Source organism: Zeus faber, assembly GCF_960531495.2.
Source record: "Zeus faber genome assembly, chromosome: 15".
Classification (NCBI taxonomy): Eukaryota; Metazoa; Chordata; class Actinopteri; order Zeiformes; family Zeidae; genus Zeus; species Zeus faber.
In genome coordinates this window covers 5599026-5622692 of record NC_137194.1, presented here as the reverse complement: position 1 = coordinate 5622692, position 23667 = coordinate 5599026, and the positions used below count along the sequence as shown (strand labels likewise).

Below are 23667 nucleotides of genomic sequence, written 5' to 3'. Positions count from 1 at the left end.
AACTCATTATACTCACGGCCGAGCGGTTTTACGCCGCCCTAGCTGAAGGCCAGCGGGATGGGAGGGGACGGAAGGGAAGGGGAGGGGAGGCCGGCGCCAGAAAACTAGGGTAAAGGGGGGAGTTTAGCGCTGCAGGCGCATCAGTTCATGTTCTGTATCGCGGTTGATACCATTCGCCATGAGGTGCGCCGGCGCTTTGGTGGAGAAAGACAGTTTGAACCATGCGGTGAGTACGTCTGGATTGTTTTGTCGGAACACAATGCTCGTCATGCACAGGGACATGCGCTCCTTTCTTTCGGGGCCGGGGGGGGAATGAGGGACCCCGCCGTGTGGCGGGGATAGCGGATGTCTTGGAAAATAAACAAAGCCAAATCAAATGACGTGTACATGGGGCGTGGCTATGCAGTGAAAATGTCACTTTTTTAGGACCCATTGACAAGCGGCGTCTCTCTCTCTCTCTCTCTCTCTCTCTCTCTCTCTCTCTCTCGCGTCCGAGCCGTCATCTCCACTGCGGGCGGACTAGAGTTGCACTTAAAAGTGAAGGCGCGCGTTATTATATACATATATTGGCCGCGTCAGTGGCACACCGTGTACATCGCGACCGTTTGGAACGCGGCGAGCGCACCGCGAGCGACAAGGGATAACCGATTGGCCACACGGGCCCCTCACGCCTCCCCTGTTCCGTCCCACGGCCTCACGCGGCTGTCATTTTCCTTCCCTGCCGGCACGGAACACGAGAGCCGCACCGGCGATTCGCAGCGACGCAGCGGTGATCTGAGCAGAGACGCCGAAACGTGCCGTCGTGTCCCAATTTCTCTTGGCTGGCGAGGCTGCGTTTTTTTTCTTTTTTTTTTCTGTTCTTTTTTTACGGTAGCTTGAAAAAGGATTGAATTGTCGTAATAGCGGGCGATTTGTTTCACCTCGGATCGGACTGTTTTTTTAGTCCGAGTCCTGGTTCGTTGGACATCAGGTGTGGCTGTCGGTCCAAGCGCCCTAAAACGGAGGGCGCCGGCAGGTTTTTTTTCCGGCGGCTGCATGTCAATGGGACCCAAAGCGTTTCAAACCGGTGGATTTCTCACGGTGGATACGGATGAGGATGAGGCTGGAAATCGAGAATCGCTTTAAGTGGGGTTAACTATCAAAACATGGGCTGGCTGTTCTGCCGTGGATTGTTAGGGGAGAAGGGGGCGGGGCAGGGGGGTCTCATTGGAAGGTGGCGGTGGTGGCACAAAGCTAAACCCTGTTGAAGAAGTGTTACTTACTCTGGAATCTCATTGTTCAGTTGGCTTTGGGTGCAAAGGAAACACAGTGAGGGATGAGATTGGAGAGACAGAGACAAAGCAGACAAGAGACAAAGTGAAGGGGGGGACACACGGGACACGCGGGGGGCACGAGGACGGGCAGGGGAACCGGGCACTGGACGGATTCCCGGAAAAAAACCCCGCTTCCCGACCCGTTTCCCGGCAAACGAACGTCTAAAAGCCGCGGCCAAGCGTGTGAAGAGCGTTTCGTGGAACCGGATATAGGGCGCTGTGTCTGATGTCATTTCGGGTTCATCGCATCCACGCTGCGTTGATGCCAGCGCCGCAGGCGACACTTGCCAGGCTTGTGGATGGATGGATGGAAGAGGCAGGGAAAGAAGAAGGAGAAGATGAAGGAGAGGAAAAAAAGGTCTCATCTTCCGCCTGGAGGGACAGCTCTTCCTGGCTTTTACACTCGCTTCAGGAGCAATTTTACACTTACGTCATCCAGCTCTCCCCTTTTTTTTTTCCAATTGTTTTACTGCCTTTTAAAAATTGCAGGTGGCATCTTTTTGGATGGCGGCCTTCGGGGGCTGGGTGGGGGGCTGGGGGGGTGGCAACATATGCAAGCAAGGTTTTTCGACGAAACCAAAAAAGCCCGTTTTATCCTTCCCTTTTGGCGTCGGCGTGTGCCAGCAGCCAACTGAATATAACTGAGGGGGCTCAGGGCGACGCTGTCTTTGCTGCCTGGCTAATTAGCAGAGAAAAAAACAAAACCCAAGGAAAAAAAAACTTCGGAGTTTATTCGCAAAAAACGCCCCCAAAAAAACAGCGCCCCCTACAGCCCTTAGAACCCACGATATCAATGCTGTCGAGATGGGCCGGTTGCTCGGCTAATAACGCCGAGGGATGGCACGCCAGCCGTCCTTCCTCTCACCTCCTGGTCACGGCGTTGTGGTACTCGATGAAGGTTCGGCCGTCGAAGGCGATGGCCTCCGTTTCCCCGGCGGACTTTTCGTAGATGGCTGCGGGAGGGAGAGAGAGAGAGAGAGAGAGAGAGAAAGAGATGCTCAGAGGGTGAGATCACACCAATCAATAAGGGGGGGGGGGGGGGGCTTGGAAATCTGAGCTACAAGGCGATGGGACTGCACCCGGCGGGCGGGCGGCAGGTTCATGCATTTTAATTAACCAGAGAGGGGGCAGCCAGACACTCACACAAGGTTAATGGGGAGGGCCGCGTCCCCGCGTGTGTGGGGAGCCCTGAGACAGACAGCCCCCAAACCTGACAAAATAAATTGCGCGCGCACGTCGCAGGAGTGACACCGAGGTGATGAAAGCGACGGGTAATTCTAGACGCAAAAAAAAGAAGGAAAAAAAAACAAAAAAAAACGGCGATGCATAAATATTCAATGGACACATTTCATTACTCCGCTAAGTGCCTGGTTCGGAATACATAAAAGCAAATGAGCGGTTGCGTGCTCGACCCGGGTGTTTCCAACCTGAGCCAGATGAAAATACGGCGTGAGAGGAAAGGAGCGGTTCCAGCATAATGGCGGGCAGTTTATCGGCGAGGGAGGGGGCCCCGATGAAGGGGCTTATCAAGAAAACAAGCATGGCTGCGGAAATAAACGCCGCGTGACGGGGACACTCTGACCGCTCGGGTCGTAGTTCACGGCCGTGGTATCCGCGCTTAATACTTAAGAGCCCAGGTTTGAAACTTTTCCGTTGGCGGCTGCTTTTCACCCAATGATCTAAAAAAGGGTGCGGCTTTTGCCCTGCCACGTATACATCTAAACTGCACTTGGATGCATTGATCTGTTTTTAGCTCATTTATTCTTCTTTGCATTTTGTATAATGTATTCGATGTCTTGTGCAAGCACTTCCAGTTGCCTTTGCATTCCTCCCCGTTTTCCCCCACATTTTCATCATCGGAGCTCCTCCTAGGATTCAAGTTTCGCAATCCGCCTCCGTCTCCGCCGCCTCGTATGCACGACATCATCCGCGGCTATTTTAATTTGCCGATATTTTTAGGGGGCACTTTTGATGGCGGCCGTTTCATCCCGCGCGTCCGTCTCGGGACTTCGATGCGGCGACGTGTGTCTGAGTTCTATCGTCTGTGATTTTTATACGTCTGTTGTCAGGTCTCTGTCGCACAAAGAGGCCCCCTGAGCCGGCGGGCCGTGGTCCCTGCCCATAAATAAATGTCCCTTTGACGAATGAGTGTGAACGGTTGGGACACGGGAGATCTGATCTGCGAAAATGAACAGGAAGTGAACGAACGGTTGCACATAATATGGCAAAGGTCCAAAGGAACAAAGGAAGAAACGGTGTTCTGTCAGAGGACTCTCAGATTTACTTTAAAATTATCTTTTTTTATTTTTTTTAAAGTTAGCTTAAAGTTGGCGCCCGGGTGGACAGCGAACACAGGCGTGCTTAGTGGGATAGAAATATAGGAGTGATGAGCTCGAATCCCCCCCCGGTGGATATAAGAGCAGAACGGAACACGTGGATGCAGGGGAGGTGGAGGCAGGCAACGCAGGTAGGGCAGGAGGGAACTGGCTGCTTAAACAGGCCGGCCAAATAAGGGCGCGGAAGCATGTGGCGCCGTCGAGTTGTCCGACGGAACTAGCTCCGCCGGCGGCACGGCATTGATCGGGTCGGGGGCGGAGGCGGCGGTGCCTGGCTCACCGTTCTGGCAGTGTCCGCCCGAGAAGCCGCTGAGGCAGACGCACTCGTAGACGTCCAGCTGGGGGTTGCAGCGGCCGCCGTTGTGGCAGGGCTCCTGGGAGCAGGGGTGGCCCTGGAACATGGCCACGTTGCTGGCGTGCAGCACGTTCTCCTGGGGCAGGACGGGCGTGCCCAGCAGGATGATCTGACGGGGGGGGAGAGAGATTATCATGATTTTTGGGCTAATGCAACCTTCACTGGGTGTGATGGACTCTTCCCGATTTATAATGGAGGAATTCTGGTCAAGCTTTGCTGCTCCAAAGCACTTCATACGTAAAACTGTAAAACTCAACCACACACTATTGCACTACACTGTAGCAATGGCATTACGGAAAACCTATACATTTTTTATTAAGTTGAAAATAAAATATTTCCATTGAAAACATTGTTATGACTATCCAAAATGCTGTGTAAATCACATCATGTTTTTACCTGTTATGTATGTTAATATGCTGTGTAAAATAATAGGCGACAGATCAGATAAGATCCTTCCAATAATAATTAAAAGGATCACAAGGATCTCATTCCCTCTTTGCGTTCTTTACTTTAAGGTATTTATTGTAGGTTGCTCTGGCCAGAAGCTTCTGTCATGTGAACTAATGTCATGTCATTTGCATTCGGTCGAATGCCACATTGTGAGCAGATCCCCAATTTGGCACACATTGTGGGAGACGCACGTGTGTTGACAGTTTGATTCAAGGACAGCACCAACTATAGAACGTACCAATCACATTTAAGGTCAGCAGCCGCGGTGGGCATTGGCAAAGTGGCGGAAATTTCAAAGATACATATTAATACTTGCACCAATTCACATTATTTTAAACTCAGATCTCGATTAATTTACCGTGATTTCACTTCTACATCTCAAATGGTAAATGTAAAATAGGGAGTCTGGTCAGCCTCGACACATTCCGTGTGCATTTCGGAACATGTAGATACGACGCCTTCCCATGCTGAGGCAACATTTGTGTTAGAAGTGCAAATCAGACCGAGGACTCAGAACGCCTTCTTCTATGTCATTCCCTGCGGGCTGAGTCAGAACAAACTAAACGTCACACTCAACACTCTAATTTGGAACTGTCAGAGGGAAAGTTTAGCAAATGGAGAGCTAATGACAAGTTTGCCCGGAACATTAACATCCTGCCTTTGTTGTGCTGGGTTATTTCTGGCATCGGGAGAAGAAAAAAAGATGAGCTTCTGCTATAAAGCAGAGGGAAATGAGAAAAAAAAACAAAAAAAAACTGGAAGTCTGTCAAGGAGAAGATCTGAGAACAGCAAAGTGGAAGGACATCAAAATGTGCGCTCTATTATTAGCCCACGCTAATTCCAAATGAGCCGAGCGACCGGCCTGCTGCTGCAGCTTGAGCTTGCGGTCGAAGACGAACCGGGGCTGGAGTGGGGCGGTAATAGCGACTAGTTGTAGGGGACTGGTTTTGTCGCCATCTGCAGGTGGGGGGAGCCAGCATTGGCAACTGAAAGGGGACGCAGCTGCAGGAGATTGAGGTAATTAGCAGTCTTCAAAAGCTGCGGTCATTTCACCTCTCGCTCTCTTTTTCTCTCTCCGTCTATCTCTCTCCCCCTCCCTCCCTCCCCCCCTCTCTCCCTCCTGGCAGCGAGGCTGGGCTCCCATTCCAGACTGCACTATATGTTTGTGACTTGTACATTTGTGACTTTAAAAAGTCATACATCTTGGGTTTGTTGAAAGAAACAGCCAGCTAAGCTGGTTTTCTTTGTACCCGCCTCCTGGTCCATTACCCCGCAAAGACAAGAGGACTTGTGATAGCAATATTAAACCCCCTGGTCATGACCAGCCTCATACCGCAGTGTTCTATTTCATTCTTACCACCAGAGGCAGTGTTTTAAACTGAATTTATCCATCTCGCGCATGCGCCGTCGTGTATGTGGCCCTCAGTGCCCATGTGCCACCCCTATAAAATTCCATGGGACTCTGGGCTCTGTCCCTTCACCCTCCACCTTAAAGGTCTAAACAGCGGCCATCTCTTCACGTCATGTTCAGGTAGACAACCAGCCACTTGGGTCACATGGTTTGGTCACATGGTTTGGTCACAAGGTCCTGATGGGACTTACCCCATCAGTGCTTGGAGCTTATACTGGTGCGACGGCAAATGATTTGTTTGTCATGGCGGGTGTAAGAAGTCACTGTCAAAGCGGAAACTGTCTCACTGGATTGTTGATATGATATCCCGGGCATACAGGACTAAGGGCCGTCCTACTCCCCATTAACATGGAACTTACGTTGAAGTCCTTTCTTCACAACTGATGTTCGGTGAGTCCGATCCACTCTACTGACATTAATGACTGTCACTCTGCTTTACAAATTCCCTGTAACATACAGGAATCTAAAACAATTACCGGTTCAGACTTCAACAATCGGTCCCCCACAAAGCCATGGACCTAGGACAATAAAAATGGCTTTATTAAACGTCAGGTCACTAACGAATAAGTCATTTTTTGTGAATGACCTTATAAGTAGCCATTACCTGGATTTCACTCTACTGACTGAGACCTGGCTGGACAGAAATGGCACAGTTGCGCTCATTGAGACAGCACCTCCTAACTTCAAATTCATCCAAACCACGAGAGCTGATAAGAGAGGCGGTGGAATAGCTGCTGTCTTCTCTGATAGTTATAGCTGCAAGGAAATCCCCCTCGGGGAATTTCACATCTTTTGAACACCTTGCTACATCTATAAACTGCAGCGCTCCGATTTTAATCATCACTGTCTATCGGCCACCAAAATCTATATGTGGCTTTCTTGGCGAATTCTCTGAGCTTCTGTCCAAGGTCTCCAGGGATTATGATTGTGTAATTATCTCAGGTGATTTTAATATTCATGTTGACAATCAAACAGACCCAGATGCTCAACACTTCATTAGCCTATTGGAGGCATTTGACCTCACTCAGCATGTTTCTAGACCCACCCACAATAAGGGGCACACTCTGGACTTGTTCTTATCAAAAGGATGATGCTATTTCAGATCACTGTTGCATATTCTTTACTACGAATCTGCTTTTCCTGTACAACAGAGGGGCACCCGGACAAGTAAAAAACACATCATTAACAATAATACCATTGAAACCTTTAAGAGAACTGTAAATGAGTTACCGCTGTTCATGGCATCATCAACTGAGGATCCTGTCCACAACTTCAACTAAAAAATACAAAATATCATTGATAACATTGCACCTGTTAAAACGAAAAAAATAGAAAAACAAAGAGCCCCCTGGAGAAATGGAGCGGTTGTTAGGCAGCTTAAGAGAGAGTGGCGCCAAGCAGAACAAAAGTGGAGAAATACAAAATATCAGGTTCATCATGAAATTTACAAGGATAGACTCAATCAATACAACAAAGAAATTAAACAGGCCACACGGTCTTTCTTCTCTAAAATCATGAATGAAAATATCAACAATAGTAAAGTGCCCTTCTCCATTGTTGATCGACATGTTAATGCACCGTCTACAACCCCATCAGAGATGCTCTCCACTGAAATATGAGAAGAATTGGCTACAATTTTCAATAACAAAATTATAGCTATCAGACAGAATATTAGTGCCTCAACAGCCAGAAATGAACCAACCCTTCAGGTCTCCTGTAATATGACTGCTGCCATGTCTCACTTTGTCCCTTTAGACATAAAAAAACTGGAACGATATTGTTGATCAACTCCGGACCTCCACCTACTGCCTGGACCCCCTCCCTACCACATTTTTTAAAACAGGTTTTAATTGCCTTGCACATGAGGTATTGGAAATTTTAAACGGCTCTCTTCAATCAGGTATATTTCCTGCAGCATATAAAACAGCTGACATTAAACCACTCCTGAAGAAGAGCAATCTCGACGCAACAACTATTGCCAACTACAGGCCATTTCTAACATGCCATTCCTCAGCAAAATACTTGAAAAAACTGTTTACTTTCAGCTTAACAACTATCTAACCTCAAACAGCCTTTTAGACACTTATCAATCTGGTTTTCGACCTCACCATAGCACAGAAACAGCACTTATTAAAGGTTTGAATGATCTGCATATAAACACTGATTCTAAACAAAGGATCTGTTCTTCTGCCCTTGGATCTCAGTGCTGCCTTTGACACAGTTGACCGCCAGATTTTATCATAGAGATTACAAAAATGGGTAGGCCTATCGGGCCCGGTTCTAAACTGGTTCAGAACCTACCTACAGGACAGGCAGTTCTTTGTCTCCATTGGAGATTTTGTCTCGAACAAAGTGGATATTACATGTGGAGCCCCCCAAGGTTCGATTCTTGGACCATTATTGTTTAACCCCTATATGCTCCCACTTGCACATATGATAAAGAAACACAAAATAAATTACCATAACTATGCAGATTATTCACAACTGTACATATCCCTATCTCCTGATGAGCTACACTCCATACACTCCCTCACTCAGTGTATTAATGATATTAATGCATGGATGTCACAGAACTTTTTACAACTGAACAAAGATAAAACAGAAATACTCATCTTTGGTGCAAAGGCTCAAAGACAGAAAATTGCCGCTCGTCTCAGTTCTCTGTCTCTGGAGAGCAAGAATGAAGCCAGAAATCTGGGTGTAATCATAGACGGCAATCTAACTTTTAAGAGCCATATCAATCACATTACAAAATCAGCGTTGGACCATCTTAAAAAATATTTTAAAATGAAGAGGCTTCCTGTCAAAAGCAGACTCTCAAAAATGAATCCATGCATTCATAACGAGTAGATAAGACTACTGTAATGGCCTATTCACCGGCCTCTCGAAATCAGCTGTGCAGCGGCTGCAGTTAATCCAAAATGCTGCTGCACGCATTCCCACTGGGACTAAAAAGTTTGAACACATCACACCTGTTCTTACATCTCTACCTTGTCTCCCTGTCAAAACTAGGATTGATTTTAAGATTCTGCTACTTTTATATAAAGCTCTAAATGGCCTTGCACCTCAGTATATAAAATAAACGCTCATTACACATGAACCAGCAAGAACTCTCAGGTCCACAGGCAGTGGTCTTTTAACCATCCATCCACCATACTAACTCTAAAGCAGGGGAGGCTGCCTTCTGGATCTATGCCACACCCTGCCGAGGCACCTGAGGGCCCCCACACTCAACACTTTTAATAGCAGCTTAAAAACCTTGCTGTTCACTACAGTCTATGATTGAGTTCTCTGTGTATGTGTGTGTGTGTGTGTGTGTGTGTGTGTGTGTGTGTGTGTGTGTGTGTGTGTTGTGTATGCTTGTGAGATCTGTTTATTCTGCACTGACTGTTCTTATGGTTGCACAGACATTTCATATACTTTCTTTGATTGTATTTCTCCGTATAAAGAAAATAAAGTTTGACTTGACTTGACTCCTCCCGCTGGCATTATGGGCCACTCTACCAGAAGTCGCGCCACATCGTTGGCAGCCTTGAAGGGCGTGTCACTGAAAGACATCTGCGCTGCAGGTACTTCGGCATCCCCCCCCGTACGTTCTCCAGATACTACCGGGTCAATGCCGCCACTCCCAGTGCCATAGGAGCAGCTGTTCCACCAGGGCCGTCACCAGATTAGGTGAGGGGTGGTGGTTCCTCATGACCTTGTTAGTATCAGTCAACCAGCGTGAAAAATACTGCCTTTGGTGGTCAGTTAGAATGAAATACAACGAGAGTTACGTATGTAACTACGGTTCTATGAATTCCTGTTGACCGCCAGAATTCTGGCGAGACGATTCCACAGGAAAAGAGCCCAGAGTCCCATGTGGTAACATAGGGGCGGCACATGGGCACCGGGGGTCACACATGACTTTGTTGATATAAAATTCTTGCCTTCGCATGCGCCAGGTGGATAAAACTGGTATGAGGCACTGCCTCTGGCGGTCATCCAGAATTCATAGGACCGTAACACTTGTTTTTCAACCACTGTGCTGTGAAAATGTTTCAACCTCCACTTTAAATACACACGTAATAGAAAGCAGCTCTTGTGTTGCAAAATCAACATTTCAGGGCTTTACTAATTTGTCAGTTCCAGCAGAATAGCAGCTCTGGGCTCCTCAGAGCTCCATTTTCTCACTGAAAGAGAAAAATGATTAGTAGTGATGGAAGGTTTGACTCTTTTTGAGATTTGTTTTTTCAGGAGTCACTCAGCAAAGAGTTAAGAGTCATTCAGTTTTCATGCTCTTTAGTTCGTTTTGATTCAGTTGGTGTGATGTGCGATTGAGGGATGACCGCCTGACCGATGCGTGAGTCAGAAGAGTCGGTTTCGCTCACAACAACCATTTCATTCTGTCAAAATGATCTATTTTGGTGGAATGCAAAGTGGAAATACTATGGCAGATGTCCGGACCTTTTTTCTTCTCGCCTTGGATTTGAATTTTAGTCCTCGGGAATTATTTTCTGTTTGTAAGTCGAAGACGTACTTTTAGTGACTCCAGACTCATCCTTTTAAATATTTGTTTGCTTGTTCGAGTCTGGCATCACTATGAGTTTGTCACCTTTTGTGACGTTTTCACCGGTTCGTTGGCCTCATGTGACACTGGCTTTTGGGGTGCCAGGTTGGATGCATCCGGTCGACGCTTACCTTCTGGATGGCTCCCTTGAAGCCTTCCTTGAGTGCGGCGGCCCTGGCGAGCTGGCTGAGGTCGGGAGCTCCGCCCACATAGAGGGACTCTTTCAGGTTGAGCGCTGTGTGCTGGTTCTGGTGAGGCAGGACACAACCGTCTTTTCAACAGGTAGCTCGGAGGATACTCAGACAGACGCCCCCTCAGGAGAGCAATGTCATCAAAAAGAAAAAAAAAAAAACCCACACAAATGTTCAATCTGAGCAAATAAACCAACGCCGGGCGATTTCTTCCATTGACTTTCTATTAAAAGCAGAAATTGCGCCCGTCTGTTTTTCCGCAGCGTCCGGTAATGTGCGTCGAGGGAGCGGGCGGTGGGATGTATCCTTCAAGCCGGAGCGTAAGTAGTGAGATTAATTTGCCGTGTTTACGGCCGTGTCAGAGTCGAATGTACTGCCCCCATAAAAAGAAGAAGGAAAAAAGGAGATTATCCATATTGTAGCTGGCGACTGATTTAACCGCACTTCCCCTTCACAACAACACACTTATACACTGATATATTAGGGAAGAAAATAAAAACGCATAATTGATTTTTATGCCTCTGGGAGAGGGTGGTCAATTATCCTCTATCTGCGAGAGACACACACAAGGAAGACGAACTGGAGCAATATGACGAGCGTGAGGCTGGATGGCGATCGGGGGGCGAGCGGCCAAGACCTCCTTTTCCGGGGAAGTCGCGGAATGAGCGGCCGGTAACTGCCGAGGCCTTTCAAAAGCAGCTGAGCCTGGGGGGTGCGTTTATGTCGGCGATGTATTTGCGCGGCGGACGGGACGCCGCGCAAATACATCGCCCCAACAAACAAACATGTGGGACATCCGCCTTGCCCGGCTGCAAGGCTCAGCATGCCCACTTCAGCAGCAAGGAATTAATGATCTTTATTTTAATGTAGGCCAGTAATTGCCAGAGGGGTAAAGTGGAGTTAATTGCCGGGAAAAAAATGACGGAAGGGGCCAAGTAAACAGGCTTTATGCCAGGGGGTGGGTGGGGGTGAGTTGTGGGGGCAGGTCTTTTTTTGTTTGTATAGGATGTGATTTGTGAGTGCTGGGGTGAAGGCGGAGAGCGACGTGTGCCGCTGCTCCTCGAGCGGCGTCCAAGGGGAGAAGACAAAGCGCCGCGCACCTCCAACCTGCCGTTTCTTGGACCGAGTCCTCAATCTTCCGTGAAAATACGGCAGTGACTCATCCGGGGACTCGTTCGGCGAGGCTTAAATTAAACTCCTGTGCTTTTTCGTCTTGGCGGGGTGATACTCCTCATGGTGATGGAGTCACTTTGGGTGCCCAACGCAGGTGCCCGGCGCTGGATCTTAAGGCCACCTCCAGCACTTTCCTTTTTTAATTTATAATAATAAATGAATAACTCTAAAGTTATTAATTTAAAGCCGGAGTCACCGGCACATTTTACATCTTCCGTTAACCGCCCGATTTCGGACCGGCTCATGTTTTGAGTGCGGCGATTCATTGTTTTCAACGGGGGCGCGCCTTCATTTTCGGGCGAGGATGAAAAATATTTCAACTTCTTGAAAAAAACCACAAGAGCACCGCATGAAGTTGACGGCGGGGGAGTAGGAAGTGACGTTTGGCCGGAGGTCTCCTTTGATTGGCCAGCTGGACCCCGTGGGACGACCGACGCCCGACGAGTGTTGCTGCTGCGCGTCGTTATGGCCGAGGGAGTGAGCGAGCGAGCGGGTGAGTGGGTGGGTGACGAGAGTGAGTGAGTAACTTTATGGTATCATGGAGTTTTGTTTTGTATTTCGGAGTTGGGGGGCGGTGGTGGTGGTGGTGGTGGTGGGGGGTGTCAGCAGAAAGAAAAGAAAAAAGTGAGAGCAGATGAGAAAAGAACAGCGTGACTTGGCTTGGCACCTCGCTCCTCTCCTACGCCACCCGTTCCCTCTCTTCCTCTCTCTCTCTCCCTCTCTCTCGCTTGCTCTCTCCCTCGCTCCCTTTCCCGCTTTTTCAAAAAGCGCCGTGCGGCACTGGCGCGATTATCTCCCGCCCACGCTGCGCTAATGAAGACGTTCCTTTGTTGCTGGAAAACAATGGCCGTCAGAAAAGACGGCCGCCTCTCTCTCTCTCTCTCTCTCTCTCTCTGCCTGTCTCCCTCTCTGCCTGTCTCCCTCTCTGCCTGTCTCTCCCGCTCCCCACCCACCCTCCCCTCCCGCCCCCGCAGCAGATGGACCGAGGTGAAAGCCAAACCGCGGCGCTCTTCCGTGGGGGATCTTAACTTGTTTTTTATTTATTTATGTGATTTAAGGTGTGAATGGGACTATGGGTACATGAGATGGCGAGTCAAAGCCTCCCACCTGGGGCGCCATTGTTTTTTTGGGAGGAATGGATGTGCGTGCAGTGGGGGAGGGGGGGCGGTGAGCGGGAGTGGTGATTGACTCGGATGATTATATGTCAGAGGAGTGACTCGGAACTTTTCCGTTTATCTTATCTTTTTTATTGGTTTTTTTTTTGTCGTTTTTTTTTTTTACCTTGCGTGATTTCTTATTTCCAGACAGCACATCATAGAGGGGAAAAAAAAACACACAAACACACACACACAGAGAGGGAGGAAAGAAGAGGTTATTAAGGGAAGTGTGTAACTGTGTCTGTGCAAACAAGACATGCGGCTGGGGTGCGAAAGCCTGTATACATGCATTACAGTGCATGCAAGCGGAACCAACACGTGCATGTACACACACACACACACACACACACGTGCGCGCGCGCGCACAGACGTTTGGAGGAGAATTATGCATCCAAATGTAGGCAAAGCGGCCCACTTTCCTCACACATGCACATAAACCCACACCAACACACACCCACGCCAGCACAGCCCCGTGCATGTGCAACACACACACGCGCGCGCACATGCGCGCACACACACACACACACACACACACACACACACACACACACACACACAAAACAAACTTGTAAATTAGACAGCAAATCCACAAAGGCCGCGCGTGAAGCGTATAGTGCCATTCGACAAAGATGAAAAGAGGAGAAAAAAAAAGCGAAACACCGGTGTAGATAATGAGGCTATTTCATCGAAACTGGTTCAGCCGACGAGCCTCATTATCGCACGGACTCGTCCTGTCGCCGCCGCCCGTTTTGTTTGGTGTTGGGTTTTTTTTTTTTCTCCTCCCTTTCGACTTATCTTCTACGACTTATCGCGATGGCAGTTTTGTCCGGACAAGCCGGAGTGGGTCTTTGATGTGATAACGCAGCCGGCGGAACGAGACAGCCAGACGGACGTAACCTGCCAAGGTGCGTGTGTGTGTGTGCGTGTACATGCTTTGTGTGTGTGTGTGTGTGTGTGTGTGTGTGTGTGTGTGTGTGTGCGTGCTTTGCGTGTGTGTGTGTGTGTGTGTGTGTGTGTGTGTCAGAACACCTTTGATTTAACGGTATGGGATTCTCAAAGCGAAACTGCTCCCCACCTAATCCTAAATGCAGTGGTAGCTGCGAGCTACGCCGAGCGGGGTCTCTCTCGGATCGAGCTCCACCAGCAGCCTCAGCTCATCCCTTACACCGCCCTGCCCCCCCCCCCCCCCCCAACACCTCCACCCACCAAGCCCCCCCACCAGTTCCCCTTCTTTTAATACGATTTTCTGCCTCTGTCGGTGGAGTGAAACAAAATTACCATGCCGAGGACGGGTAGGGAACGAAAAAAGAGAGTGAGAGAGAGAGAGAGAGAGAGAGAGAGAGAGAGAGAGAGAGAGAGAGAGAGAGAGAGAGAGAGCGTCGTGTCTCAGAAGCACCCGACGGAGTTGACAGACTGCATGTTCATAATCACAAATTACACCGCTCGATATAATTGGATGACTTACGGGCTTATCAAACTATTAGATCTTCCCCGTTTGGAACGGTTTACCTGCTTTATTGGCCCAGACAGGGGTTAAGCAGGTGGGGGCGAGGGCGGGCGGGGGCGGGGGGGTTGCATCGGTGTCTTCTTCTGCCCAACCCTGACCTATACGTTCCGACTGTAAAGAGCTGTTTTGCTGTCGGTTTTATCTCTAAATCAAGGACAGCTTGTCAAACGGGGGCCCAAACGGGGCAGTGCATCTTTTTACCCCCGTCCTGCTTCCGAAGGGGCGTCAGGAGATAACAAGAAGCCTTCAAACCAAACCGGAGGCAAGGCGGCGAACTCGGCCCCGGAAAAATAAAACTAAAATCGGTGACGGGGTTTGCGCTGATTCATCATTCCCTGATGCACGGGAGGGGTTGTGTCGAATGGCCTCCGCGGGAGGGGTGCGACACCGCAAGCCGGGGCTGGGGGGGGGGGGGGGGGGGGGGGCGGGGGCGGAGCAACAAGCGTGGGCGCGGGCTGGCATGCTACCTGCCAGGTGAGCTTCCGTTTGGCGCTTACTCGCCCCTTACCGGTGACTCTCCGCGAACGGGGTCCCTCCCGTTGACCATGATCTCGCCCTTGCGGTTGGAGCGCTCCAGGTTGACGGTGTGCCAGGCATTCAGCGGGATCCTGTCCTTGCTCCTGGGGTCAGGCGGCCGTACAAACACACAGGGGAAAATTGACATTCAGTGACATACTGTACACATGCCGGGACCGCATCGTCCGCACTCGACCGAATCGCACCCTTTGCCGAATTTCCTCCCAGGGAGCCACAGAGTCTTCCCCTATCTTATCTTATCTGACCTCCTCAAAGATCAGGCTCGGCACGCCATCCCTCTCCGGTGAACCTCCCCGAGACCCAGGGAGAGCTTCTCTTTAAAGAGATCCGCCGCTCAACCAAGGCTCGCGTTGATGGTCAAAGTTGCGTTTACACGGGTTTCGGATCGCCGTCGGGAGGTTTGTGAACAAAGACGCCCAATACACCCTCACGGCCGGACGCATTCAGCGCTGGTGAATGCTTGGACTATGCATGTGCTTGCTTTTTGGCTTGCTTTCTGCAATTTTCCACCGGAGTAATAATGGGATTGTCGCTGCCCAAAGTGTTTTGGAATCACCGCTCCGGGCGCGGGCTTCAGAGCGTTCTGGAGCGTTTCGTTCTCGGCCGCAAAAAAGGCTCTTTCGACAGGGTTGCGGCCAACCTTTGAAGCCTCACGCGGCGGCCGGCTCACCTGATGACGGCGGGCCCCTTGCCCAGGTCGTAGCGGAACTCCAGGAAGCCGTCGTTGAGGGCGAGTGAGATGAAGTCCCCCTTGCCGTCCGTCTTCTGGCCGTTGTAGAAGATGAGGCCGTTGGAGTCGTTGGCCCTCAGGACCACCGTCAGGCTGACCTTTTGACTGAGGACACGGCGGCGACAAGCAAACGTCGGGTGAAAACGGAGAACAGAACCCCGAGCAGACGGCGGCGGCCACGAGGGCGTTTCTCCACCGATCAACCTGCCAGCACGCTGCGGTGTGAAATAGTAGAATACACCGGCACCGCTCGCAATATGCAATTCAGCGCACACGCGCGCGCGCGCTCTATCTCTGCGGCGCCGGCTACGCCTCAGGCACGGAGTAAGTTCAACCTATAAAAGCTACACGATGTTCTGCCTTTAATGTCACTCGCATTAACAAAGCAACTCGCTCGCTGTGTGTTCTTGTAACGCACAAGAGGATGGACAGACGGACGGATGGGGGCTACTTACTGCAGATCGTGGCCGTACAGATGAAGGCCCTTCAGCTCCAGGTACGAGTCCCCGCTGAACATCGGCATGTAAGCCCCCTTCTTCTCCACCGCTGGAAGAGGGGGGAAAAAAAACCCCACATAAAACAAAGAGATCCACGTTCATCCTCGGCTTTTCCCTCGTTCTCCCGCCGTCAACAGAAATAAAGCTTTAGGAGCTTGGCGGGCGCGCCCTGGAGGGGCCCGTCAGGCGTAAATCGGCTTTTCGGAGGGTTCCTTTCTCTCTCGGTGGAGGAAGCCGGGGGGGACGGTACGCTCAAACAAGCCCGGTTTACGCTCGCCGGCGGCGGTGCCGTGGTGCTCAGGCCCTGGGATTTTGTGACTTGTGGCAAGGGCGGTGGAGGGGGGGGCGGTTCCCCGGAAGAATTTGATGGGAAGCGATGGGCGCTCACCGCTTCGCTGTGTTCTCTGATGTTTTGGCCGGAGTTGGTTCGCAGCTCGGGTCGCGTGAAATTCAACGTCTGGGTGGTCGTAAAGCTCAGTGTTTTTATTGCTGTTAAGGTGCAGCTTCCTTTTCAGAGAATCTTGCAACGAGGGAGAATAATTACACATTGTGACTCCGTTGCGTAGTAGAGTGAATAGTCGTCATAATACATGTTGAGCGGGAAATCAGTTCGACCCCCCCTCTCCTGTCTCTGCCAGGAACGGGCCGACGGCTCAATTCCTGTTTTTCCGCGATTTTATGGGTTTTATAACCACCGTCAACAGCGATTCCTCCCCGGCGCAGAAGGGCCCCCCACGCCCTGCGTGCGGCCACGTTCGCTGCTCGGCGTTCTTCCCGGTGTAACGGCTTCCCCCGGCGGCGCCTCCTCTACTTTCTTTGCTGTTTTTTTAGCGGGCGCCGGTCCGACCGCCCCATACGGTCCTCACCACCGACGCCCCACGCACCCCGGTCCTGGACGGCACAGAAGTGCAACGGCGCCGCGCAGGGAGAAAAGCTTTGCTTCAGCGATTGCCGACGGATTAGCCGGGTTGAGTCGGGGACGGGGGGGGGGGGGGAGACAGACGAGGATGAAAAAGGGAATTATCTGTTGTGCCGAGGAGCACAACAGATAAACAAAGCCCCGGCGTTGCAGACGCGACAAGTGTCCCCCGGCGGAACAATGCACACCTGCGCGCAACGGCGCTCGGAATCCCGAGTCCCGCCACGGCTTGCGCCTTTTCTCCGCGGTGGCGCCGAATTTTTTAGGGTCGGAGCGATTGGGCCTTCACCGTTAAACGCCGGTGATTTACGCTGATCGAGAGTCCCGGGGGGGTTGTTGTTGGGGGGGAAAGTGGAGCGTTCAGCACCACCCGGGGGGGGTTGTGGTGGAATACTTTTGGCTGCCACTTGCAACAAGGAGACACACACACACACACACACACACACACACAAAATAAACATTCCTCGCTTTATGAGGCGGCCCTCAACCGCCTGTCTTTTTAAGTGTTCCCAGTTCAGTTTTCCGAGTTGAATGTGTGTGTGTGTGCGGAGGGGGAGGGGCCCACTGCTGCCAATTGATCAAGGGGATTGATTCCAGTTCATTTCAGTCTCCTGCCAGCTCCTTTCACTGGACCTACAGTCGATGTTACCGAGCACCGAGTCTATAATTGTGTTTTGTGTGCGTGTGTGTGTGCGCACAGGGGGGGGGGGGGGGGGGGGGTTGCTTCCCTTGGCCCCGAACTTGGCAACACATTCGCTTTCATGATAAACAAGAAAACTTCCGAAACCCGGCGGTTTCCACCCGCACCCGCTGCTGTCAGCCGCCGTACAACACACCGTGTGTGTGTGTGTGTGCGCGTGTGTGTGTCAGAGTGTGTGTGTGTGCATGCGCGTGTGTGTGTGTGTGTGTGGGGGGTGATGAGGGAGGCTCTGAAGCAGGCTGCAACGCAACACATCGCCAAAACTTCAAAAGCAGCTTGGCTTTGCTCGCCCCCCCCCCCCCCCCCGGCGATTTTCCACACAGCGGCAAACCTCGTTTGAACAGCATCACCTGTGGGCGGGCGGGGAGGCCACGGCTGCTAACAAGCCCCCCCACCCCCCCAACAGGGCCAATCATTTTTGGGAAAAGAGCCGAAGGTTTTCATGCATGTTTTTTGTTTTCTACTTTCTTTTTTCTGCCTGAAACGGTAAAAGTCAGGGGCGGGTCTTCTAGCCCGCCCAGCGCTGCCGGGGCGCGAGCGCTCCGGAGAGGTTTTCACGGCCGGCGGGGGTGCGCTTCCTCCGAGCGCAGGGCGGCGACGAGGACACGCCGGCGGATTGGATACGGCGGTGGCGGGGGCAGGGTTTCAGTGCTCAGTGCTCAGTGCAACGAGGGAGAATAATTACACATTGTGACTCGGTTGCGTAGTAGGGTGAATAGTCGTCATAGTACATGTTGAGTGGGAAATCCGTTTCGACCCCCCCTCTGTCTCTGCCGGGAACGGGCCGACGGCTCAATTCCTGTTTTTCTGCGATTTTGTGGGTTTTCTAACCACCGTCAACGGCGATTCCTCCACGGAGCAGACGAGCCCCCCACGCCCTGCGTGCGGCCACGTTCGCCGCTCTGCGTTCTTCCCGGTGTAACGACTTCCTGGCGCCTTCTCTACTTTCTTTGCCCACCCTTCGGGCACCGCCGCACGTTTTTTTAGCGGGAGCCTGTTTGGCTGTTGGGCTTGGATCGTGGCGGGGGGGTGGGGGGGTCGGGAAGGTCACCTTTCTCGCAATGCTTCCCCTCGCGTCCCATGGGACACTCGCACTTGTAGCCTCCCTCTGGCAGCGGCTGGCACTGGGAGGACGGGTGGCACCGGCTGGGCTGGCACGGGTCGTGGACGTCCGCGCAGGTCGGGCCTGGGAAGAGAGAGCGAGAGAGAGAGGGGGGGGGGGGAGGGTAAGGAAAGAGAGAGATTCTCACACACACACACACACACACACACACACACACACACACACACACACACACATGCAAATGAGGCCATTAGAACAATTAGAAAACCCTTGTTTCTCTAATAAAGGTCCTTTGAAAACCATTTCTTCTTTGTGTGAGGGAGACACGAGAGGGAGCGAGAGAGGGACGGTCATTTTTTTAATAGGATTTGGAAATTTTACAATGTCCAGATTAAGCGGCAGGGGGGCTGCCCCACCCCACCCCACCCCACTGATCCCCCCATTTCTGGGCCAAGACTCGGAGCCGTTGGTGGAGGATGGAGGCTGCGGCTCGTCCCCAGTTTCTGCCGCTACTCACACAGCCCGGGGCCCGCGGTGAGAAGAACGAGAGAGCGAGCGAGAGAGAGAGAGAGAGAGGGAGGGGTGCTCTATAATGAACCACCCCCCCGCTCCCTCTCTCCATCAGGCCGGCCATTTCATCCCACTCTCTCTGTCTCCCTCAATAACACCGCCCTCCCTCCATCCCTCACTCTATTTACATATCTCCCTCTTTTGATCTCATCCATCTCCATCTTACCCCCACTATCTGCAATCTCTCTCTCTCTCTCTCTCTCTCTCCCTCTCCCCCTCTCCCTCACTCCCTCCTCTCGAGGAAAAATAATGGTGAAGGCCTTGAGTGTTTGACCGATGTCGATCTCACTCGGGAGTGTAAAATATCACATCAAAACACGATATGAAGAACTGAGAGAACAGTTGTGCAACAATATTTGACTATTAAGGCTTATTACCAAAGCAAAAAGTTATCTATTTTGCTGATCGCTGTGTGTGTGTGTGTGTGTGTGTGTGTGTGTGGTTTCGGCAGAAGGCAGGGCTACGCGCCGCACAGTTGCTTATTAAACGGCAAACCGCCGAAGCGTGAACGGGTGGAGGAGGGCGCAGAGGGCCGGAGAGCCCTCAGTAATACACCAACAATTTGGTTGAAGTTGTGCGGCGCCCTCCCCCTGGTCAGCGCTCAGCCTCAGAGCCGTAATTGGGACAAGCAAGGTAGAACGGTGACGGGTGCGGGAATGACGGGAAATTACATTTTTCTATTTTCTATTTTAAGCACCAGCGTCGGGGGCGGGACTCGGCGGAGGCTTTCAGACGCCATATTAAGACGGTTGATTTGACGGTTTCCAAGGTCGAAAGACACAAAAAAGGAACAGTGTACAGACACAGACATGAGAATTATTTAATGATCGGATGGATGGGTTCAACGTTTCCAGATGATATTGTGAGTAAACAAAATAAGGCGGTAATGACCGGCTGCATATTATCTGAGCTTATTCCACCGCTGCCTCATAAATAAAAGAATACGGATGGAGATGGAGGAATGATTGGAAATGATTTCTTCTTCCATAAGTCTCCCGTAATAGTTCCTAAACAGCGTCACCGCGCCATTGTTCCGACGGCCCGTTATTACGAAATCCCAATAGTCCGAAAAATGTCCCATTGGGCTCAGGCCCATTTGTCGGACAGCCCGTTATCCCGAAAACAAACGGCCATTCCGCCGGAGGCCAATTGCTTCGAAACCCGCTGACTCTGTAACCTTAACCCTAACCTAACCCGACAGAGGGTTCCCAACCACCGGGCTGCGGACCGGTGCCGGGCCACAGTATGGACATTCCTGTTTGTTTCTGACGGAGTTTAAATGACAGCCCAGATTCCGTACTTGTTTTTTTTTAACACCCCACGCCCCACTGATCAGCGAACGCCGCCATCCCGTCTCACCCCAGAAGCCGTCGGTGCACTTGCAGTGGAACATCTCGGCCTCTTTGGCCTGGCAGGCGGCCCCGTTCTTGCAGGGGTTGGGCAGGCAGGGGTTGTTGCCGCACTCGCCCATGGCACTGCCGTACAGCACGTCGCCCTCGTTCTCCTGCAGGTTGTACAGGCGGTTGTTGACGTCCAGCAGCCGGACGCAGCCCACCAGGCCCGTGGACACGCCCGTGCGCTCCCTCACACTGTGGGGGAGGGGGGTGGAGATATGGTGAGAACAAGACATGTTTTCAATGTGAGACGGATTGAAGTTGTTGTTTTTTTCCCCATACTGTCAATCTATAGGAAAATAAATATAAATAATAAAAAACAAACGAAAAAAACCAAAAACAATAAGATCGATTTTTCTGAAGACCCCCTGACACTCCTTCAGGGACCCCCTAGGGTGCCGCGGACCCTCGCTATATCCAATCCTTTTCGTACATACAGTATTTATTTACTTGTCCTATACGGTGTTATTAGCTATTATTAGCTGTTATTTAGCTATTTCATGCTTTGCCGTCTCTTCTTCCTTGTTCCATCAAAACATCTCGCCACTGAAGCGTAATTGAACTGAGAAGGCGAGAGAGAGAGAGAGACGGGGAAGAGAGAGAGAGACGGGGAAGAGAGACAGACGGGCAAGAGCGGAAATCATGTTCTGCCTCATCATTCATTTGCATCATTAGACGTGATAATTACCCTGTAGTGATACACAGGAATAAGATTATGTAAATGTCCTCCTTGGACCTCTGTTGGAAGCACTCGTCGCGGCAGAGGGACCACTTCCTTTTCTACTCACGCCAGCTCTCCTTTGGCGTCTCTCGCACGCTCCGTTTTAATGGGGAGCATTTTCGGCGTTCCGAGCCCCCCCCAATTATTTCCACGCGCGCGTGGAAATAATTAATAAACGTTTCGGGAGATTGAGGGAAACGCGGAATTGCCGCCTTTAAAATTACCACCGAGGAGCCCGAAGACTCTGAACCGGCGACGAGGCGAAAATGGGAGGGCGGAGCTCCGTCCGAAATGACCTGCGGAATTCTGAGGGATTTGACCGTCACTCTGTTGACTGAAAACTCTGAGGGATCGGTGACTGACCCATCCCGCCCCCACACCACCCGCCCCCACCGGCCCCAGCTCCACTCACTCAGTAGTGATGTCCTCCGGCACGCCCCCGATGAACAGGTCCGTGTCCAGGTTGAGGCCGTCGGTGCCGCGGGGGCTCTCGCCGTTCACGTGCGGCTCGTTGTCCACGCTCAGCATGGCCAGGCGCCGGTTGCGCGTCACCACCAGCTGGTGCCAGCGGCCCTGCTGCACCGGCATGTCGCTGACCACCGTGCCCGTGCCGGAGCCCGTGTTGAACCTTTTTCGGGAAAAGAATAATTTTTGTCGTTAGGGAGGAACGAGTCGCTCGGTAGCGGGAGTGGCGGACAAAAAAAAAAAAAAAAAAAAAAAAAGCACTTGAAGCTCCGCTGGCGAGCCATATGTTTCCTTCAACCTTTCGTCTAATGAGGTGTTGGCGAGCAAAAGGCCGTGTCCCCCCAGAGAGGAAGTACCTAGCTGCTGCTGCTGCGTGCGTGCCCCCGTAGAAAAGGTAATATTAGCGCAACCTGAGAGCAATTATCCGCCGAATATAATTAGTCCACACACACACACACACACACACACACACACACACACACACACACACACACACACACACACACACACACACACACTCTTTGGATTTGAGCTGCGAGGGGGTAATCCTGCTGCCTAATTCCAGGAACTCGATTTTCGAGGCGCTCCGTCCGGACTAATGATCTCCTCCAATTTGTTCGAGATTTCACTCCGAACGGCGCGCTCTGACCCCGGCCAAGTTATGCAGAAAAACGCTGAGAGAGAGAGAGAGAGCGCGAGAGCGCGAGCGAGCGAGCGAGAGAGAGAGAGAGAGAAAAGGCTGAGGCGGCTCAAAATCACAGGCCTGAAACAGGCGCGGCGGTGCGGGTTTGTTTTTTTCTTTTGACGCAACTATTTCCCCGAAAAGATACAGTAAAGCTGCAAAAGTAAAGCTGCAGAAGTAATGCTGACGTTGCAATTATACACTGACCGACTTTGGATGCAAACACAGCAATGCAACCCCCCCACCCCCCACCCCCACGCACACACACACACACACACACACACACACACACACACTCCTCCCCCTGGTACCATTCGTGGCTGCTTCGCCTCGATGCCACATGTGGAGGGAGTTTAAGGGAATTTAATGGCAAATTCCCCCCAATCGCACCCTGGTGGTGGTGGTGTGTGTGTTTTTGTGTGTGTGCGCGCGTGCGCGGGACTCGCATCATTACTGTCGTCGTGAAGACTGTTTTTCTCACCTTTTAGGGCAATCACAAGGGCTGGGGCGTCGGAGCCGAGCGTGCCCGTCGCCGGCACTCATACGAGTCAAACACAGGACACCATACACCAGCACAGAGCCTCGGAGGCGCGAAAACCTCACGTTCGGGGACGCGGCCGGAGCGAACGAGCACCGACGACGTGCGGATAATCAAAAACAAGTGAGCAACCAACGCGGCTTATCAACCGGACTTATCGCACGCCTCGGAGCAATACTCCGTTCTGATTGGTTGACAGCGGCCGGTTATTTCTGGATAATGAGCGCTGCCACTTCTGCGGCATGTGAACACAACATCCTGCGACGCCGCTGAGGAGCCGCAGGGGAAGACTTGACGATTTCCCATCAATAACAGGAAATAGGTTTTTCATATTTGGGGCAAAGTTGTGTTTTCTTATTTCCAGGGCGACACTTACTCACTTAATACGCTGCTGCAGGATTATCTACGT

General features: G+C 51.5%; 1 protein-coding gene across 1 annotated transcript in view; it reads right to left on the bottom strand.

Moving 5' to 3' along the window:
* Positions 1-23667, bottom strand: part of agrn (agrin) — a gene marked incomplete at both ends in the record, with an annotated part of 243326 nt that overhangs the window by 8421 nt on the left and 211238 nt on the right. Inside the window, 10 exons of the mRNA XM_080014535.1 lie at positions 1263-1286; positions 2179-2266; positions 3930-4113; positions 10546-10662; positions 14951-15062; positions 15650-15814; positions 16165-16255; positions 18877-19011; positions 20818-21047; positions 21986-22201. Of these exons, the coding sequence (XP_079870661.1) occupies positions 1263-1286; positions 2179-2266; positions 3930-4113; positions 10546-10662; positions 14951-15062; positions 15650-15814; positions 16165-16255; positions 18877-19011; positions 20818-21047; positions 21986-22201 (1362 nt within the window). The remainder of the gene's footprint in view (positions 1-1262; positions 1287-2178; positions 2267-3929; positions 4114-10545; positions 10663-14950; positions 15063-15649; positions 15815-16164; positions 16256-18876; positions 19012-20817; positions 21048-21985; positions 22202-23667) is intronic.